Raw genomic sequence first — 18,710 nt, forward strand, 5'->3', positions numbered from 1 at the left:
ACCTCCCTATAGCAGTTTGTCAACTGTAGGAAGCCTTTCATTTTTTTTAAATAAAAAAAAAAACATTTTTCATAAAAGCTTAAACAACACTCCATAATTTAATTTTAATTTATCAGACATTTTAAGCTTTATCTCTGTTATACACAGTATCAAGGGAAATTTTGTAGCTTTTGAATTTGCAAGTCTTAGAACAAAAATTGCAATTGATATTAGTTACTGTATTAAATGAAAAGGCTAACTATTTTATTTCAGTTGTCATCTAACTAGTTCAAATTTCTACCTTGTTAATTTATTTATTTTTATTTTAAAACAACACAATGAATAAATGCTTTCAATTCAACCTTCAGCTGAGTAAAGCATTAGCTGGTAAAATACATGAAAATTTCTGAACCAAAACATGAACTTTTCTTGTCTTAAAATAAATGCAGAGATGAATGGCATGCAAAAGTCAGACTTGGTACTGCAGTCCACATTTAGTTATAAAATGCTGCAATTAAAAATAAATAAATAAATCAGACACCCCAAATTCCGACATTTAAAGTATATTTTTTTTTTCTTTCCCTTCTGCACTCATGTATTCACTGGTCTCAAGGTCACAGCTTCCAATTTCCTTCCATGAAGGTCAATATTTCAATTAAGTCTTGTGTAAGTTATTTAACTCCAGACCCCATCTCTGGGAACCCCCCTATTTTACACCCCCCAAAAAAGAAACAAAACCAGTAAAGCGTGCAAGACTTGGAAACCTTAAGCTGAGAATGATACAGTGAATGATTCAGTACAAGTAAAGTCATGCTCTAGTATATCAAAAGGTGAGAAATTGCAAGAAAAGTAGACAATTCATGCATTAAAACTCTTTTCCTTAGAGTGAAACACACAATAATCAGTGAATCACATAATAATCAGTTTCTTGACAGAAACTGAGAGAGATTAGGTATAGGTGATTAACAAAAAGGTTCAAAATACAAAAATCCTAAAATTTCAAATAAACTATGCTGCTGGAAAAAAACAACAAACAAACAAAAAAACAAACACTCCCCCCCCCCCCAAAAAAAAATAACCAAACAAAACAACACAAAAACAACAACAAAAAACACAAAAACACAAACCCTTAAACCTTGAGAATCTGGAACATTTTTATGGCTCATAATATTTCTCAGGCCTTTTCAAATTTCCCTAGAGCAGAGGCTTCTCAGCCTAGCTCTGATGCTAGTGTTCAAGTTTTGTTTGCCTTCCTGCATTTCACTACATTTTGTAAATGGAAATTCTTGCCCACTAGGCTCTTATGGAACCAACTCAACAGAACAACCATTCTCAACAACAACTGATTTTATTAATCAATTAAATGCATGTTCATAAATCTCACTGGGGCTACAGAAGTAAGAGCACCGTGAAACAGAGATTTTGCATTAACTTTACTGTAACTGTAACTGACGTAGGTGCCATTTGGAACATTAGTCTGAAAACGTTTTGTTCAAGGCTAGTGCTAAAGCAGGGCCAGAAGATCTGGTATCTCAAAAAACTGTAAGGAGGCTTGATTTTCAAATCAGCCCACACTGTCCATTTCCATGATGTGCTCTGACAATCATTCTAAAAATCAGCTGCTTTGCCAACAAAGACCAAACACTCCTCAGCCATCTGGACCTGTACAGTCCTTGATCCTACTGCTTAAACTTGTATTTATTATTGTTTGTACTGTAATCAAGACAGGTATCCATCAAAATCATATGAGTCAGAGGCAGAGAATGGTTGTGTATTTTTGGAACACTACAACACTGTAAGGACAGCCGTGCTGGCTCAGACTAAAAGCCGGCCTGGCCCAGTGCTCTGTCCCAAAAGATGTTCCGGGCAACAGAGGTGCAGAGTCATCAGCCTCCTGCTCTACCTTTCCCAATAACCAGCAAACATGAGAGTTGCTGAATCACAGACTACGTAGGAACCATCACATTTCATAGATGTTGAAGGACCCCATCCTCTGTGAATTTATCTGATTTCTTTTTGCATCCTTTTTGAATATTTTTTCAGTGAATGCTCGTACAGTATAAAAAAGTGGTTAATCACCGCTCACTTTTTCATGCCACTATCTCCTAGTCTCTTCCCAGTCCTCTTCCACTTCCTCTCATACAACATGCTTAGTTGAAGAGTCATTATCTAGCAAGTCTCTCCGCAGAAGAAAATAAATCCATACCTTGCAATTGAGTATGAGCAATGAATCTTTACAGAAATAACCTCACTTTGAAGCATTAAAAGAATGGAGAGTGCTAAGCATTCCTTAAAATGGACAGACACTAAAGTAGGAGAGGACTGGTAGACGAGGCCAGTGGACAGTGAGATATACAAGATGTGAGATTCCCTTGTGTTATGGAAAAAACAGAACAAACAGGAGGGTTAACATGCTGGAAAGTTCATTTCCTGCAATCAAAAGAAAGAAATTTCATCCAAAGTTGTTTTTTTTTTTAATTCAATTTAATTTATTTTTTAGACAAAAAGCTCAGATTCAGGCTAGACCACACAGAGAAACATAGACAACATGTCCAACACAGATACAACTCAACTTCTGAATATTTCTCAAAATGAAAAGATCTACCCTTGGGTTACTCAGGTTACAAAGCTCTGTTCTGATTTTTCCTCAGCTTAATCAATGTGAAAACAAAAACTTCTGTCAAGTCTAAAGTCAGCTCTAGACATAAAGCTTTAAAACGAGTACTAAAGAGACAGCTTTTTGATTTTGTAAAATTTAATTTTATATCAGCATTATTATGCTCTATGAAACATTTTGTGCAGCAATTTGGGTGGTTTAACATGACCCACCCTGCATCTGTGAACACAAACATGCTGAATTCACACTAACAGGAACTGAACAGTATCAAGTACTGTGTAAATTTAAGATTCAGTAGCTATTTTGAGGAAAGTGACTGTGGGAAACAAAGTAAGAAAGAAAAAAACCATACTTCTGCTAGAACCAGCAAACAATATAAGTGATTCTGCTTGGATTAAAAACATTCAAACTAGGAACAACAAATGGGTCACTATGAAAAGGACCATATCCCACATTACTCAGCACATCATTGAAATTACAAATTCTACAGCTGTGTCAATTTTGTGCTTACAAAGAGAACTTTTTAATATCAGTTCTTTCCTGAAGATTAATGAACACATTGATTAATGAAAAGGAAAAAGTTGCCTTCAAGTTCTTCCTCTCTCTGACTAAAGAATAAGTATAACCAAGAAGCAAAAAAACTCTTCATGGCAAGTTAAATCCTGATCTACAATGACACACGTTGTTTATTTTATTCTTCCTCTACTCTGAATACGGGACGCCTTAATTCTTGCAGAACTGGCCAGTGGGTAAGTAAGTAGCTGTATGAGACATTATGCCACAACTGATTTCTAAATGAGAATAATATATTCCCCTGTCATATTGATTTTCCATACTTAATGTATTAACATAATTTTCTAATTATGAGAGAAAGCATTCTAGAGTGAAGCAATATTGCATGACAGATAAATCAGTAACTTGACATCTCAAAGCAATATGCAATATTTTTAAGCTTCAAATAGGTCAGAGAAAATTGTAATACCTCCCAGCTGAAGAAACATTATTAAAGGTGGCAAGAAAAAAGTGACATCCTTTATTCCTGTTTACTCAGCAGACTCTAGAAGAAACAGAAATACCAAGATCACTAGAGACAGTTTAAGCAACCCCTGAAACCAGGCAGCAGCCCATAATGAACACCTGACCAGCTATGTAGGTCTCCTCAATGACCTGTTCTATGGAGAAGCTGCGTTTGCTTACTGGAAAGTATGTTTAGCTAGGAAAGGATCTTAGCAGTATCACAACACTGAAAACCCACGCAAGTGCCCAGCTTTTCTATTTCACTTTCATCTACGCAAGCTGTTACTGTTCGGCTCTGTCACCACAGCTGAAACAAGTAAGCTCCAGGTAACCGCATATCCAGTTTTCAGTACTTGGTGTCATCTTTTTATAGCTTACAACAGAGTTCTGAAGTGCCCAGCCTGCTGCTTCCACAAAATAGATACATCCGATGGAACAGGATATGAAGGAGAATCTGGAAGTCCACCGTTATATATAGCACTTTTTATTATCAATCATGCCAGGCATTCTCAAGTTCTTACCAGTGATGAAGCCCATCGTGCTGCATCCAGGAAGCATTTCAAGGCATTTATTCCTCCCTCAGTTCCACACAAATGTAAAATGAACGTGTTTCCATGTCAAATCATGTTATCAAAGGTAGGTGAAATCAGTTTAAATTCTTCCTTATAAAAATATGCAAGATATGTAGGACTAAACAAAAAAGTAAGAAAATGTATAGCTACAGATCTACGCATAGGAATGCTTATAATTTTTTTTTTAAACTTAAAAAGTATATATTTTATTTTCAGAAAGAGACTCAGTAAAAATTGGTTCAATGTATCAATCTTCAAAGCTAACATATTCTAGTTTAGTAATTTTGTCTTACAGGCTTGCTAAGACACTTCATTCATAAAGCTTTTGGAAGTGTTGCAAATCAAAAAATGCCTTTCTCAACACAAATGGAATGCAATAGCTGGACCTAGAAACAGAACCATTTATGAATGTAGTATTCTTCCCTTCTTTAATACACATATTTATATTCAAAGTTCAGGATACTGTCAGCATAATGATTCATCCATGAGATATATATAAGATCCCTTTTGTTCTCCTTTCACACTGAATTTCTATTATTCCTACGGCATGAAAAAAATAGGAATTCAACCATTATAATGAACACACATAGGATTTATCCAGATTAATTTTCAGATATAAATGTTTTAATTAATTCCTTAAATGTGAACAATAACCAAAAAGTATTTGCTAAAGTAAATAAAACTGTAGCCTAAAATTTGTGCTACTGTGTTATTTCCATTCCAAACAAGAATTCTTTCATATGGTTGGAATAAACAGAAAAATTGCAATTGTTAAGGCAAATGCTAGAGTACAACAGTACCCAAAGCAACACGTTGTTATAAAGTTAGTCAAATTTTACTGTCTCTGAAATAAAACATTTGTAATGACATAGAAGACAAACGAAACAGAACTATTTTCTTACTTTAAAGGATTTGAGTGTCACTGTAGCAAGGCCAGAAGTCCTAAAGCATAGTCCCAAGCAGCAATGACACCTGAGGGGATACTTCATGTCAGGCTTTTACATATCCTGTTTCCCTTCAGAAACAGACTACTTAAGACTCTGAGCAATTCTTTAGAACTGTTTGAAAGGCTTATTACTCATATTTGGTCCTATTGTGAATAAACCCGTGGAGTTTCTTGAGGTGATAACTGAATCGTGTTTGATAACAATACGTTTATAGGGATCTGTTTATTAAAACAACCACAACATTAAAAGATTTCAGACTAGTCAGCTTGCAAAGGCCTTTAATCCCTAACAGCTACTAGCTGATTTGTCTTTATGAAAAATTCCTCAGATGTTTCTTGCATCTGTGGCCAAGTGAATACTTAAAGGGGGCTTATAAAAAAAGATGGAGAACAACTTTTTACTCAGGCAGATAATGATAGGACAAGGGGGAAAGGTTTTAAACTAAATGAGAAGGGATGATGATATGCCCTATGATGCCCTAGATGTTAGGAGGAAATTCTTTACTCAGAGGGTGGTGAGGCCCTGGCATAGGTTGCCAAAAAAAGCTGTGGATGCCCCATCCCCGGAGGTGTTTAAGGCCAGGTTGGATGGGGCCCTGGGCAATCTGGTCTGGTGGAAGGTGTCCCTGCCCGTGGCAGGGGGCTGGAATTGGGTGAGTTTTAAGGTCCCCTCCAACCCAAGCCATTTTGTGATTCTATCAAGTGACAGTGCATAAAAATCGTAATGAAAAAAACAATAGAAAAAAGATTGAATTATTAAAAATTACCGTTGGGTGAAATTGATTTCCCTTTCTCTTCTGAAGTAGAAGGATGACTTAGTAAGAGTTCTGTTTCTTCAGACACACTTTATTTCATTGTGCAGAAATTGGACCTAAGTCTGCTGCTGTATCAGTAATCATGACAACTTTATATTTTTGTATTAAATCTGTAAGTAAAATTTGATTTGCTTTTACATGTAAAAGAGATATAGTCCACGCTGTTTCAGCGGTCTTCAAAGACTCCAAGTGTAAATATTCAAGTCACTTTTATTCTGGGGTATGAGGGGAAAAAAAAAAAAGAAAAAGAGAGTCCACATGTGGTCATGTTAAGAAACACCAAACTACTGCTCTGTCACGAGGAAATTATTTCTTCTCTACTAGCTGTTATAGATAAGAGACACTAATAAGGGACAGATATGCTCCATGACAGGAACAGTTTCGTTTACTTCATTTAGGAAAAGCAAATAAAAGACACTCACTTTAAAATGAAGCCTACCTAGCATGTCAGTTTTATCAGTCTCTACTAATTTGGAAGCTCTCTTTTTGAGTACCCTAACCTGAGTTTCAAAGGAAGCGAGCAGCTGCTAGTCCCATTATTCTCATTTAGTCCTTAGGTAACCAGAACCTTTGATTAAATCAAAAGTGACTGGTGAATCCAAACCAAATTCATTCTAGTGCACAAATTTCCCTCTTGCACAAAATCATTTGTTCTGAACATTAACACACACCTCTCTACCCTCTTCCACAGTCTGTCCTTTTATAAATAAGTTCGTGAAGCGAGAATCAGCTAGGCTTCACAATCTACTCACTAAACTGAAGATGCTAACAAATTTCCTAGTTAAAATGAAGAATACAATCAAAGCAAAACAGAGTCAGACCACATTTCTTGCAACAGTCTTCTACTCCTTCTCCTGATCTACAACTGTTTTGAAATGCGGTAGGCACTGGACAAAGCATTGGTGAGTAATGACTGCGGACTACTAAGTATTTTTCACGACATACTACAAGATGTTCTGCAGAGCAGGCCAGAACAGATCTTCTTGCACAAAAGCTTGTTATAACAGCTCTCCTTTCTTCTAGTAACAAAAGATTCTACTGTGATTTTCCTTTTGCACAACTGAAGTTTGCCAGATCAGGCCATAAGTTGCTCTTTTCGGTTTCAGGTAAAATTATTCCTTCGGATACTCTCAGCTTCCCACATTGAAGAACATTTCAATCCAAGAGACAATACGTATCATTTCAAACCATTTAACTGATCACTTGTAACATTTATGATTGACATTTTCAGGTTTACTATAATCTGCACTAACACTAATATACATTGCATATATATGCTTTTCGTTAGAAAAAGAAGTAAGACTATTTTCAGGAAAAGAAAACTATTCGCTCAACTCATTTGGATATTTTTTTCAGATGCAATTAACACGTATCTTTCTTTCATTGACATTTTGCAGCCAGACTGTGTTTCCGGTCCATATAAGTTGCTCCAAATATTTAATATTTGTTCTTCTTCCCTTCTTGAGACAATTATTATAGCTATCTGTACTACAAAAGAACTTAAAACAAACATTGTGCTTACACATATATACTTACAAAATATTTGAATGTTATAAATGTATAAACCCAGCTAGGGTTACATGTGCACATGTGTGTGTGTGTATATAGCAAGTACATTTAACGTGGAGTTAACAAGGGCAGCCGGGGTCCTTGTCTGAGTACATGGGTTAAAGCTCCTTCCACATTTCCTACAATCTCACTGCTTCTGCAATTGTTAATACATGCCCTGAACACATCTCAGGATCTGACCATTTTTTTCTGCTGATCTGAGTGACCATAAATCTGCCAGTGAAACTGTTTAGGCAGTGCTGGTAAGAACACTGGAAAATGACTCATGCTTATGTGGTTTTTCATTTATACCCTCACTGCAAAGCATATAGAGAGGCTACAATCAGAAATAAGCCACAGCCCGGTTTCATACTTCAGGTTGGACATAAAAACTTGAAATAAAGATGTTTTCTGCATGAAAGAAAGGAACAGACTTAACATGAAATTTCAGGTAAAAGCTGAAGGTTAGCTGCATTGTGAAGACCTGCACTTATACCTAATGAGAACAGTTTTATGAAGCATGTGGGAGTGTTATCACAGAATAACTGAGTCACAGAATAATTGAAGTCGGAAGGCATCTCTGAGGATCACCTACTTCAACTGCCAAGAGCTTACTTTTAATAGTATACAGGTTAACATTAGCTGGAGTGCCACCAGGGCACTCCAAGTATCATACAAAGATGATTTAAAAGAAATTTAATTATGAACTGCAAAGGGATAATACATTTTAAGAAAAAGATGGAGAAGTCTTAAGCAAGAATGATGTAATACATCACCTGCCTAATACTAGGCACAGTGAATACATCCCTGTGAAATGCATGAACATCGTTTCCCAGGATGGTTTATGATGGTTTCCTATCTATTTAGGAAGTTGGATTTACCTCGATAAGGTCTTTGGTAGAGATTCCCCCAGCCCATGTAGTGAAACATCAGAATACTGAAACATCAAGTTTGGGACCTGACCATATTACATGCCTTAGTTTATCAACACAGAAACACATTCACAAATTTTACTGTAATGTCATTAAATTAAGACGTTCTGATTATGCATTATTAAAACAGATGCTACCAACTGCATTGCATGTAGTGGAATAAAAATATAATTAACTATGTTAAAGGGACACTTCAACAAATATTTTCCCTTGTGAAACTATGACTTCTGAAATAAACTTTGGGTAGTAAATAGTGCAAACAGGAAAAAAAAATCTTTTTGTATGAACAGTACAGTCATAAACAAGAAGGCATCCCCAGCTAAATCACCTCTGAACTTGGAAAACAATCAGGTTTGTTTTCAGAAGGGGATGAAGTAAAACTTCATTTGCCATACTGTCAGCGCGTGAAATCCAGATTAGAATTCAGCAGCTTAGATTTATCTTTAGTAATTAACTGGCATACAATCTGTTGATTTTAGAGTATGAAGACATGGCCAGCAAGTGAATCATTCTCTGAATATTCATACATCTCACATTGTTGCTCTGAAGAAAACAAGACTCACATTCAGCATTTGATAAGCAACTACACGTAACCAAACAAGGCTTTGGACTCATCTTCCTCTTGCCATTCGACATATTTTAAATTTGAGTCCTCCAATTCATTTCACCCCTCAAGCCTAATGTTAGACTTTGCTGAAAGAAAACCAGGCCTGCTGATTTGGTTTCTTCAAATTCACATCTGCTTCGGGAAACCATCATCAACTTAGCACCATGTCCTTTGGTGATATGCAAAAGAGCTCTCATACAATCAGCAGTTCACACCCTGTCATTGTACCTTTCTGAAAGTCAGATCTATCGTTTGCCATTCCGGGCATGACACCTGCCACATACTACCTGGTTACCATTGGGTTTCATATCTTTTCTTCTCTCTAAACCAGGAAGGACTCTATTTTCCCCTGTATTCAATCCTCAACTTTGATCTTTAGTTACTTGAGGTTTTACCTGGATAATCCAGCTAAACAGATGAACATATATTTTTATATGGATATAAAATAAATATAAAGTAAGAATATATTTTATATATCACAAACAGAGACTTGAGGAAAGCACGAATGGCTCCCCATTAGCTTGCTGATCATCTGGTAAAGAACTAATTTGGAAACCCTTTCCTAATTGATTTCTTTTAGGATACATTACATTACAACTATAAAGGCAGGAAACTAATCTAGGATCAGTACATTTAGGGACCTATTTAGTAGATAAACTGACTCACACTTCCAGCAAGAAAGCTAAGAAAAATTTCAGAGTGGGAGAGCACTGGGTCCATAGAAATGGATTAATTCTCCATCAGAGATAAGAATAGCACTCTCTCAAAGATTATGCTGAAAGATGCATCCTAAAAATGGAAATTATCTTATTTTTTGATAAATTCAGGAAGCTAAATAGGAAAACCATGTGTCAGGACTGTCTTATGCATGTGCAGATACCTACGGGAGTATTTTTTCTCTTTGATCAGTATGAAAATACTCAGCATCTTGGGGTCACAGGTCTTCCAGAAATACTAGTGAACTACAAAATATTCATAACAATCTTGCTTTACAGGTGATCAAAGTGGAGTTTAAAATCCAGGTCATGCATACAGTCCTTTAAAACACTGCACTGTAACTTGGCAGACTCACGGTATAAACAAAATACACAAATTGACCTACACGGGCAACTGTGCCATTAAGATTAACTTTTTATGTTTCTTTCAGAAAGAAATTATCTTCGTAATTTAAATTCTTTGTTCTCCACATCAATGAATTGCCAAATAAGAGAAAAGTACTATTGGGAAATAGCACTTGGGGTTTATAGCAAATAAGCACCTGGAGAGGCAGGGAAACAAAACAGGTAACTGTAATGTTACAAGGCCACAAGAGACTTGCAATAAAAACATCCTGCTAAAACATACAGGCACAGGCACTTAGCTGCAGAAAGTAGCTTTAGTTTGTTGGCTAATGTGCATGCATTTAAAACCAAAAGAACCAGAAAATACTGTGCTGTACAAAGGGGTGGCAGGAAGGAACTCAAGCCATCACAGTTTATCAAATCCATCTCAAAGCTGGTGCTCAGACAGTGTTAAAGAACAAACTGTCCTGAGGAGTAGGTGGGGTGCGAGTCCCAGTTTCTTCAGCTCTTCAAAGTAATGGTGAGTTGATAGCACAGAAAATACAACAGCAAACTGGAGAAAATTTAGAGAATTGGATCGTGGCTTAAACTTGACAATTTTCAAGGGATCAAGTTACCCGTGCTAAATGATTTCACACCCATCTACTGAACTCTGGTAACTGATCAAGTGTGACTCCAAGGCCAGCCATTGCTGCCTAAACTTTATTCAGTAGCTTATGAGAATTTGGAGATTATAACTTAAGAAGTTGAATTCACTGAACTCTGAGGATGAGGTGGCAAATATAAATGACAAACACCTCTACAGATTAGAACAATACAACCTCCCTAACAGAAATATGCTTTTTGAAGGTTTCTCATCTACTGCCTTAAATGGTGTCATGTTTTGCTGCACTACCATTTCTACACTATCAATATTTCTGGAAAATGCAGAAAAGCCGTGCTTGGCATAGCACATTGAATGATAATGTTTGGATCTATACTGAGTGATCATTATTACAAAATGCATTTCCTTATGCATCATTTCTCTACTTTGATATACAATAAATCCTCTGAATTATATTACAAACATGTAAAGCAAGAGCCCACTGAGGCTCTGCATTACCTATGTGAGCCTATACTTTTGCTAACCTTACCAGGTCAAGGCCCTCACTTGTTTGAGCTAAAAGGCAATTTAAAACACTTTTGCACCCTAGCTGTGGAGAAAGTGAACTAAGTTTCTGGCCTGTCTCTGAATAGTCTAGTAAGAGTGAGAGGTATGTCTAGGGATGAGTGCTTTAGATTCTGTTGTTTTGTTTTGTTTTTGTTTTGTTAAAGAGAGAGGGAAAACTGGAAACAAGTTAGGTAAATGAAGGCTAGAAGCAGAGCTGCACAGGAGAAAAAAAAAAAAAAAGGAGGGCCATATTTAGTTCTTTTTCATTTTCCTCTCTTTTGTACTCACAGCACCATATCCTCTGCTTTCCCCCTTGTTGCTGACCCTAACTAAGTGTTCAGAAAAGGTGGTTCTTAAGGTCTTCACTTACTCTTCTCCATCTGTTCTCTTCCCATCACCCATTCAAACACCCTGTGCCACATAAAGTCACATTATGTTGCCTTGCAGCCTGCACTGATGGTCTAAAGTAAGAGAGACTTCAGTGCAACAGAAACATGATAGAGGAAAGGACATAAAGGAGGCAGAGACCACTCTTTTGCCCTGCGTCAGTTTCTCCTTCAACACATACTGGACAGGGAGAAGAACTGATTCAAGAACCCAGAAAGCTCTGCTCATTCCTTCTCTACCTCCTTCTTGCCCTCCTTGTTTCTAGCATATGATATGGCTGGCGTAGCTGGACTGAAATAAGATGGTACCAACAGTGTCCTCTGCCACCATTCCTTTAACTCCTCAACTTCCTGAGACAGAAGATAAAAGCGGCAAGGGAGCTAGGAACCAGGGAACAATGCTCCCAGCCCAATTCCAACCATGCTTCAGCCAGACAGGAGATTAACCAGTTTCTGCCCCCTCCTTTTAATTTGATGTTTCCCATAGGGCAGAGTCCCAGATGTATGATAGATAAAATGCTATTTTGCCACGCCTCTTGATTACTACCTGGCATGGATAAATAAAGCATTTAAGTTTTAAGAAGTGAGGCTATTGTTAACGTGAAACAGTTACAGGCGTATCATGTATGTCAACAGCAGACATAAACATCAGCTGTCAGTGCCAAGATTAGTCTTGAGCTATCCCTCAGCTTAAGTCCCATTTCTGGGGACTTGACATCATTTCTCTCTCCCTCCTATTCTGGCAACAAACCATACTTGTCCAGAAGACAACCCTAAGGTTCCTCTGAGCTCTTTTTCTACTCACTTACACTGGGTTTCCTTCAGGTTCAAGAGGCCCTTCCCATCGCTTCAAACTGGGAATATCAGCAAACGGAGGGTAAATCCATATCACTTAAAAACAAGCCATGCTTGTTCAGGCTTATCGCAATTCGTCCTTTCCCTCGTCTGGTATGACAAGTTCTTCTCCAAGCGTTTCTCCATTAGGGAGATACAAGGATGTTAGTACAGCAGAGCCAAATCAAAGTCAGGAACACAAGCAAAGTAAATAGGTACGTTTGGAAAGCCGAGATCCAGCCTTCTTCACTTCCCCATGTACTCTTTCCACATTTCCACGCAAGCTTCAGAACGAAGCCCCTCGTGCTATGTGCACCTGTTCACACAGCGCTACTTCCTGTTTAAAAAAACAGGAGTCACACAGAGATGTGCCCCTCACTATTCCCTAACCTGCCAAACCCCTGCAGTTAAAATAATTATGTTGGAGAAGACATTTATGACCACGGAAATGTGCATGCAAATCTTCAAAGGCACATATTACACCTCACCCACATACAGTCAGATGCGACCAAACTAGTACTTCGACATCTTACGTCGTCCCCCACGAAACTGAACAAATGATCAGGCACGGAAACACACAACCGCTTATCATTCCCACAGATGCTAAGGGGGGATATTTTTACCGTAGTAGCACGAAAACACGAGTGCTGAGGCACGAAGCTGGGCAGCAGTTGGCATCTCCTCACGCTCTTACCGCCTTCCTCGCTGCGCTGGTAGAAGAGCACAGAACAACCGCCTTCACCTCCCGGCCGCTCCTTCCCCGACAACCTGTCACCGCCTCGTCTGCCCCACGAACATACCGCTTTCCTCATTTACTTTTTCCAATTAAAGGCCGGGGCGAGAGGGGGAGACCTCGGCTGCACCTGGGTGTCACTGCTGCCAGCAGCTCCCCAGTCAACCGCCCTGTCGATAACACGCTTCATTTATTTACCTGCTAGCGGAGCTCAAGTTTCAGAACTTTGCGAGGATAAAACATCTACCCTACGGGAGCCGCGTCTATTTAAAACCCTTCTCAAGAGCGCGGCGTCCTAACAGCGTTAGCAAACACACGTCCGAGGAGAAGCAAGAGGCGTTCGCGGCGGGTCCCCTCTACAACCCAGCCGCGGTGCCCCCAGCAGCCGCCCCCCCCCGCCCGGCGCCCCGCCGCCACCCCCGCGGGGACCGACCTGCACCACGGCGGCGGCGGCCGGGCTGGGTGCCCCCCGCGGCAGGCTGCGCCCCTCGGCGGCACCAGGTGCGCCACACGGCGGCTGCCCGTTGGGGGGCCGGTGGCGCTCGCCTCACGGGCGCGAGGGACGCGGCGCGGACGGCCCCCCCTCGGCGCCGGCTGCGGGGCCGGGAGCGGCGGCGGCCGCCCCCACGTGACGGGCCCGGCGGGCGGGAAGGGGGGGGGAAGGAGGAGGGCGCTGAGGCGGCGAGGAGCCGGGCGGCAGGTGCGTGCCCCGGTTCCCCTCAGCGCCGTGCCCTGGGGGGGCTGCCCCCGCCTGCAGCCTTCCCCTCAGCTCGCCGCTGAAGCCGGGTGTCACCGGCCCCGCCGTGAGCCTCGCTGCGAGCGACCTGTCCCCGCGCCCCGGCTTGCCGAGTTTGATTTCTTCCTCGAATTCCTCGAGATATAATAGTTGTGTGGAAGTTCAGAGCTCTAAACCGCTCCACCAGGCATCTCCGTGGTGCGTATCCTTACATCTCAAGGGCTTCTAGGTTAACAAAAGCCTTACGATATTAACTGAGAAAACCAATGCTCTCTCTCCACAAATATAAAAATCAGGTATTTTAATGCTTAGGTTTAATATCAGAAATGCTTTATCAGTAAAATAGCACAGACCGTTTATACTGATATAGTGTTTTAAGTCATATTTCTTTTGAGTCTACTTCTAAAAAGGTTCTCTAATGCTACGTTTATGATTGCAAAAATCTCTAGTACAGAAAGCATCTAAGGAAGCAACACACAGAACAGACTCACAATCAAAAGGTAGGGGTCTTCTGTCTGTAGAGCTTCCAGGCTCCTTCCAGTAACATGAAGAGTTCCATACATTTTGCTCATTGAGGGTTTACTGGTCACTTTGGATCAGTGAAGCGCCCAAAGTCCAGCAAAGTTTTGTGTTGCCTTGTTTTTATCCCACATGTGATACTGACACAGCTCTTTCACAGCATGCGTCTGCTGAGTACTTCTGATTATGTCAGTTTTGCAGGGAGTTGACTAAACAACAGTAAACATTTAGCAGAAAGAGAGATAAAGAGTTTCGAGTACTTGTAACACAAGCAATGTAATTAAAACGCACACCTTTGACTGTTTGTGGAGCAGTTGTATTTCAACCACCACAGTTTGCTCTTACCTCTGTGATGTTGCTGACTTCCATCTAAATAGGCTAAGCTTATTTAATATGCATGATTTTTAAGTGTAATTATATATAATGATTATGCTAAATTTTAGAATTCTCTTTTGGCTAGTGTAAGCTTGCCCTGTATTTGTAAATGTTGAAGCATTAAGGTATTTTCTTTCCTGTTACCAATACGCTCTGACCTTGTGAAGAGTTGTGTATGATTTTAGTTTTCTCTTAAACTTCTGCACAAGATCAAGACTATGAATCACATACCAGATATTCCAAATAAAGAATTGGACCTCAGTGACAGAGCGAACATGCCCAAGGTGGGGAAGAGAGAAAATGGGAAGTAGAATGCCTTTGAACATCTCTGAACATGCTAAAGAATAATTAAAATTGGCAAGAATCCAGAGGCTGTGTATTCATTTGGCTTGCTTTCAAATTTCTCTTGTCTACCTCTCACCTCTGAGGTAGTCTTAAATAGGTCATGTGGAGGAATGGTCAAAATTATAATGGTTGATAACACTTGTATCCTTCATAATGATATGAAAAAGTATTACTATAGCACTGTTGGTTGCAGTGTTAAGCTGTTTGGGAAAGGGTCAGTGGAATTTGGAACCACCTGGGCAAAGCTGAGAAACTTTTTCAACACCAACCTGGTTTCTCATTCTTTTCCCCAGCCATCCTTGCTGATGGTCTAGGACATGTCTGGGTGACTTTCCATATGATGAAAGAAAGCAGCTGGAACCTCATTTACCCCTTTATGGCCACGTAGTGTTGTTACCTCTTCTCTTGTTCACGCCTGTAATTATCAAGCCCCTGCTGGCACATGCTGTACTCCAGTGTTTTGTTGGGAAAAGTGCTGCCAGCCAGCGCATGGGAAGGTGAGCGTGGCCTTGCCCTGGTGCCGTGAAGGGGAAGGACCTGGAACAGAGAGGTTGTGCAATCACTGCCACTCCCTTTGTAAGCAGTGAAGGGCAGAAGCAAGAGAGTTTGAGCAGCACAGGGCAAGCACAGAAGGCAAACCAGTGTCCTGCTACTGCTGCGATATTCACATGTAATCATTTTAGTGTTCTGTTTGTGTTTGATGGATATGGTGCTGATACTTCTGCAGTATTGCTGTATTTTGGGCTAACTTTATCTTGTTGATCTTGTCTATCCTAAATCATATTTAATGTCATTTTCACTGAAGTGGGTTATTCCATGTCTCAGTGTAGCATGTTTCAGAAGCACTCCCTCAGCTGTCCTGGCCTCTTGGCTAATTACCATTCCAGAAGTCCCCCGTCAATAAGAGTGGTTTCTTTTCTGCACTAGTGCAGACACATTACTGTCACAAAGCTAGCATTGTGTTAAGTCTTGGCCTCTCATATACAACAATGAAGCTTATTCAGGGAGAACAGAATCATCCTCAGAAAAGGCCTAAGAAAAAACAAGTTAGGAACCCCAAAAGAGAGCACTGCTGGATGCTGCTTTACTGACCGTTTTCATTTCTTCCATATCTGAAATCGGTGTAGTTATCTGTGAGCTCCTAGATGTTGCTCAAATGGTTTATCTCAGTAAGATATAACTACCATGCACTATGATCCAAATTGCCATTATATTTGCTGAAAAGTTTTTATAAAGCTTTAATTACACTGTTTATTAAGAAGAGTAAATTAGCTTCATCTACTGTAGTTAAAATCCAGTCCCAACAATTCTATTTTTTTATAAGCAACTTACCCAGGAATTCTCTCAAGAGATGAGTGAGATCTCATGTCCTCCTTTATTGAGCTTTTGTCCAAGGAGTCTACAGTAAAGGTTACCCAGTGTAATTTCACTTCTTTCCCCAAATCACCGTCCTCATTCATAAACTACGTTATATGAAACATCAGCATTAAAACATAACGTACAAATAACACGATGCAGGACTGAAAGCTGCAAGCGCTGTGTAATCACTTGTTTATGAACAAACAAGCCATTTAAACACTCTGAGGTTTCCTTTCTTGTAAATTTGGTTAAATAAACTGTAGACTGGTAATCATGGCATAGAGAATGCTTCCCCATTGACTCCATACAGCTAATCCCTTATGTTTCGTTAGAAAACTTACCCTGCCTTATCTTCAAGGGAAATTTGTTGCCAGAAATTACCAATATCCTGTCCTTAGGTAGAAAGCCTTCTCCTACCCTTTAAAACTTTTTTTTAAACATACGTTCTTTTTTAATGGACAAGATTTGATTTTTTTTTTCACTTTTCCTGTCATTATTTGGTGGAGTAACAGGGAAATATTCCAGATGAGAGTTTATTTAAACATATTTTGTTTCTACATAAAATTACACTTGAAATTTTCTTGTAATCTGGACAAGTAGAGGTACTTGATACTAAATCTAAATGTACTATTTTTTTCTCTCTCACTTTAGAGTACCAAGGCTACCATAGCAGTATATACAATATAAAAGTCTTCATTCAGATCTCTCTCTCTCTCACCAGGTCAGATGAAATATACTTATTTTTATTCCTTAACATATAGACACTTTTCCTAGAGAATACTATACTTATTTAGCTGATTTGTTTTCCAGTCTTTTGTTTAAATTTCAGAAGTCTTTAATGGACAAATGGAGCTCTTAAAAACTCTTTCAGAAATGTACTGTTACTTTTGTTCAGCGTTTTTAAACACTTGTAAAGAAGCTATTGACCTGGCTGCTAGCATTTAATTAGTTGGGATTATGTCAGAAAGCGTTAACTAGCTGAGTTTAGCCAGTGGTGCCACAAGAACGTAGCTCCATCTAGCGTTCAGCTTCTAAAACAAGTACGAGTGATTTCGAAAGTGTTTGGAAATAACTTTCTCGGCTCCCAGATATATACTAGTAGGTCCCTATGTTGAGGCATTTCGCCTTTTTTTTGGGGGGGGGGGGGGGTGGGGTGGGGTGGGTTGTAGGTTGGCAAGTCTACCACAGTAAATGAAAAACAAACCCAAAAAACAACCAACTATTGGAGGGCAGGTGCAGCCGTTCCAGACAGACAGCTGTTTATAACATCTGCATCCAAGTTTGCTGTAACCATCATGGAGAGACCTTCTTAATGCAGCTTGCAAAATAGAGCTTTTACTCTAAGTTACTGCCTGCTTATGGATAGAGAATACTCCACCATATAAGCTGTTACTCTATTTTCTATACTGAGGTAATTATGAGCCATGAAGCTTGTTTCAGTTAGACTTAACTCTGAGCACTGTGGGATTTCGTGTTTATCTAAATTTGTTTGAAATGCTCTGTGTTAAGAAATGGTAGAAAAAATACATGCTAGAAAGTATTTTAATTATATAAGACATTATTAAACTGTTTCTTTGTTAAAAATGTATCCATTGTTCTGCTACCTTCTGGCAAAAGTTTCTAGCCAGCATTTAGATTTGAGTCAAGTAAGGTGCAATTTTTCTGAGCTTTTATTTTTTTTAATCCACTAGCTTCAAAAATAGGAGAAACCATAACAGCAGGAAAATTCCAAGTTTGTCTTACCTGCAAGTTTTGAGCTGCAAGGCAAGGTTCTCTCTCCTCTGTTTCTCCAGATAATGCTCTTGATCATTTCTGTCTTTAACAGTTGTTAATGCACAGCTTTTTTTCTTATAATCATACATACAGATGCAAGAAGTCATCTTTGTTACAGAGAAAAGCCTCAGACAGCTCCAGCATATTTTGTTTACAATTCTCTAAGTCTGATATAACAAAATACTGTTTGCTTAGCTGCAGAAGCGAACCATGGTGTGTGACTTAACTTGTCGCAACTCTCAGGCAGTAAAGATTAGCTTAAACCGCTTTCATCTGACCTCTATGTTTGCAAGGGCAGGCAAGGTCACTTACCCTGCGTGACTCAGCTGAGATGCAGTAACTCAAGTCACATGCCAGAGCTCTTGGTTTACTGTTCAGCTTTCTTTTGTCAGTGTTTTTTGGTGTT

At 39.3% G+C, this 18,710-nt stretch overlaps 1 protein-coding gene and 1 long non-coding RNA gene across 18 annotated transcripts in view; one reads left to right on the forward strand and one right to left on the reverse strand.

Annotated features, from left to right (window-relative positions):
- PPFIBP2 (PPFIA binding protein 2) overlaps positions 1 to 18,487 on the reverse strand; it is a 111,765-nt gene extending 93,278 nt beyond the window's left edge. For 2 of the 15 annotated variants that reach the window (XM_048070044.2, XM_048070040.2), the window contains exon 1: positions 18,275 to 18,487. In XM_048070044.2, the coding sequence (XP_047926001.2) occupies positions 18,275 to 18,411 (137 nt within the window). In that variant the 5' untranslated portion in view covers positions 18,412 to 18,487. Of the gene's footprint in view, positions 1 to 13,087; positions 13,107 to 13,395; positions 13,518 to 13,630; positions 13,765 to 18,274 lie in introns of those variants that run through there. The other 13 variants (XM_048070043.2, XM_048070041.2, XM_048070042.2 and 10 more) reach the window with 12 other exon arrangements.
- Positions 13,872 to 18,710, forward strand: part of LOC106033922 (uncharacterized) — a 291,778-nt gene continuing 286,939 nt past the window's right edge. For all 3 annotated transcript variants that reach the window (XR_010831804.1, XR_010831802.1, XR_010831803.1), the window contains exon 1: positions 13,872 to 14,131. This is a non-coding gene — a long non-coding RNA (uncharacterized lncRNA). The remainder of the gene's footprint in view (positions 14,132 to 18,710) is intronic.

The sequence above is a fragment of the Anser cygnoides genome, chromosome 5 (genome assembly GCF_040182565.1).
Source record: "Anser cygnoides isolate HZ-2024a breed goose chromosome 5, Taihu_goose_T2T_genome, whole genome shotgun sequence".
Taxonomy (NCBI): Eukaryota; Metazoa; Chordata; class Aves; order Anseriformes; family Anatidae; genus Anser; species Anser cygnoides.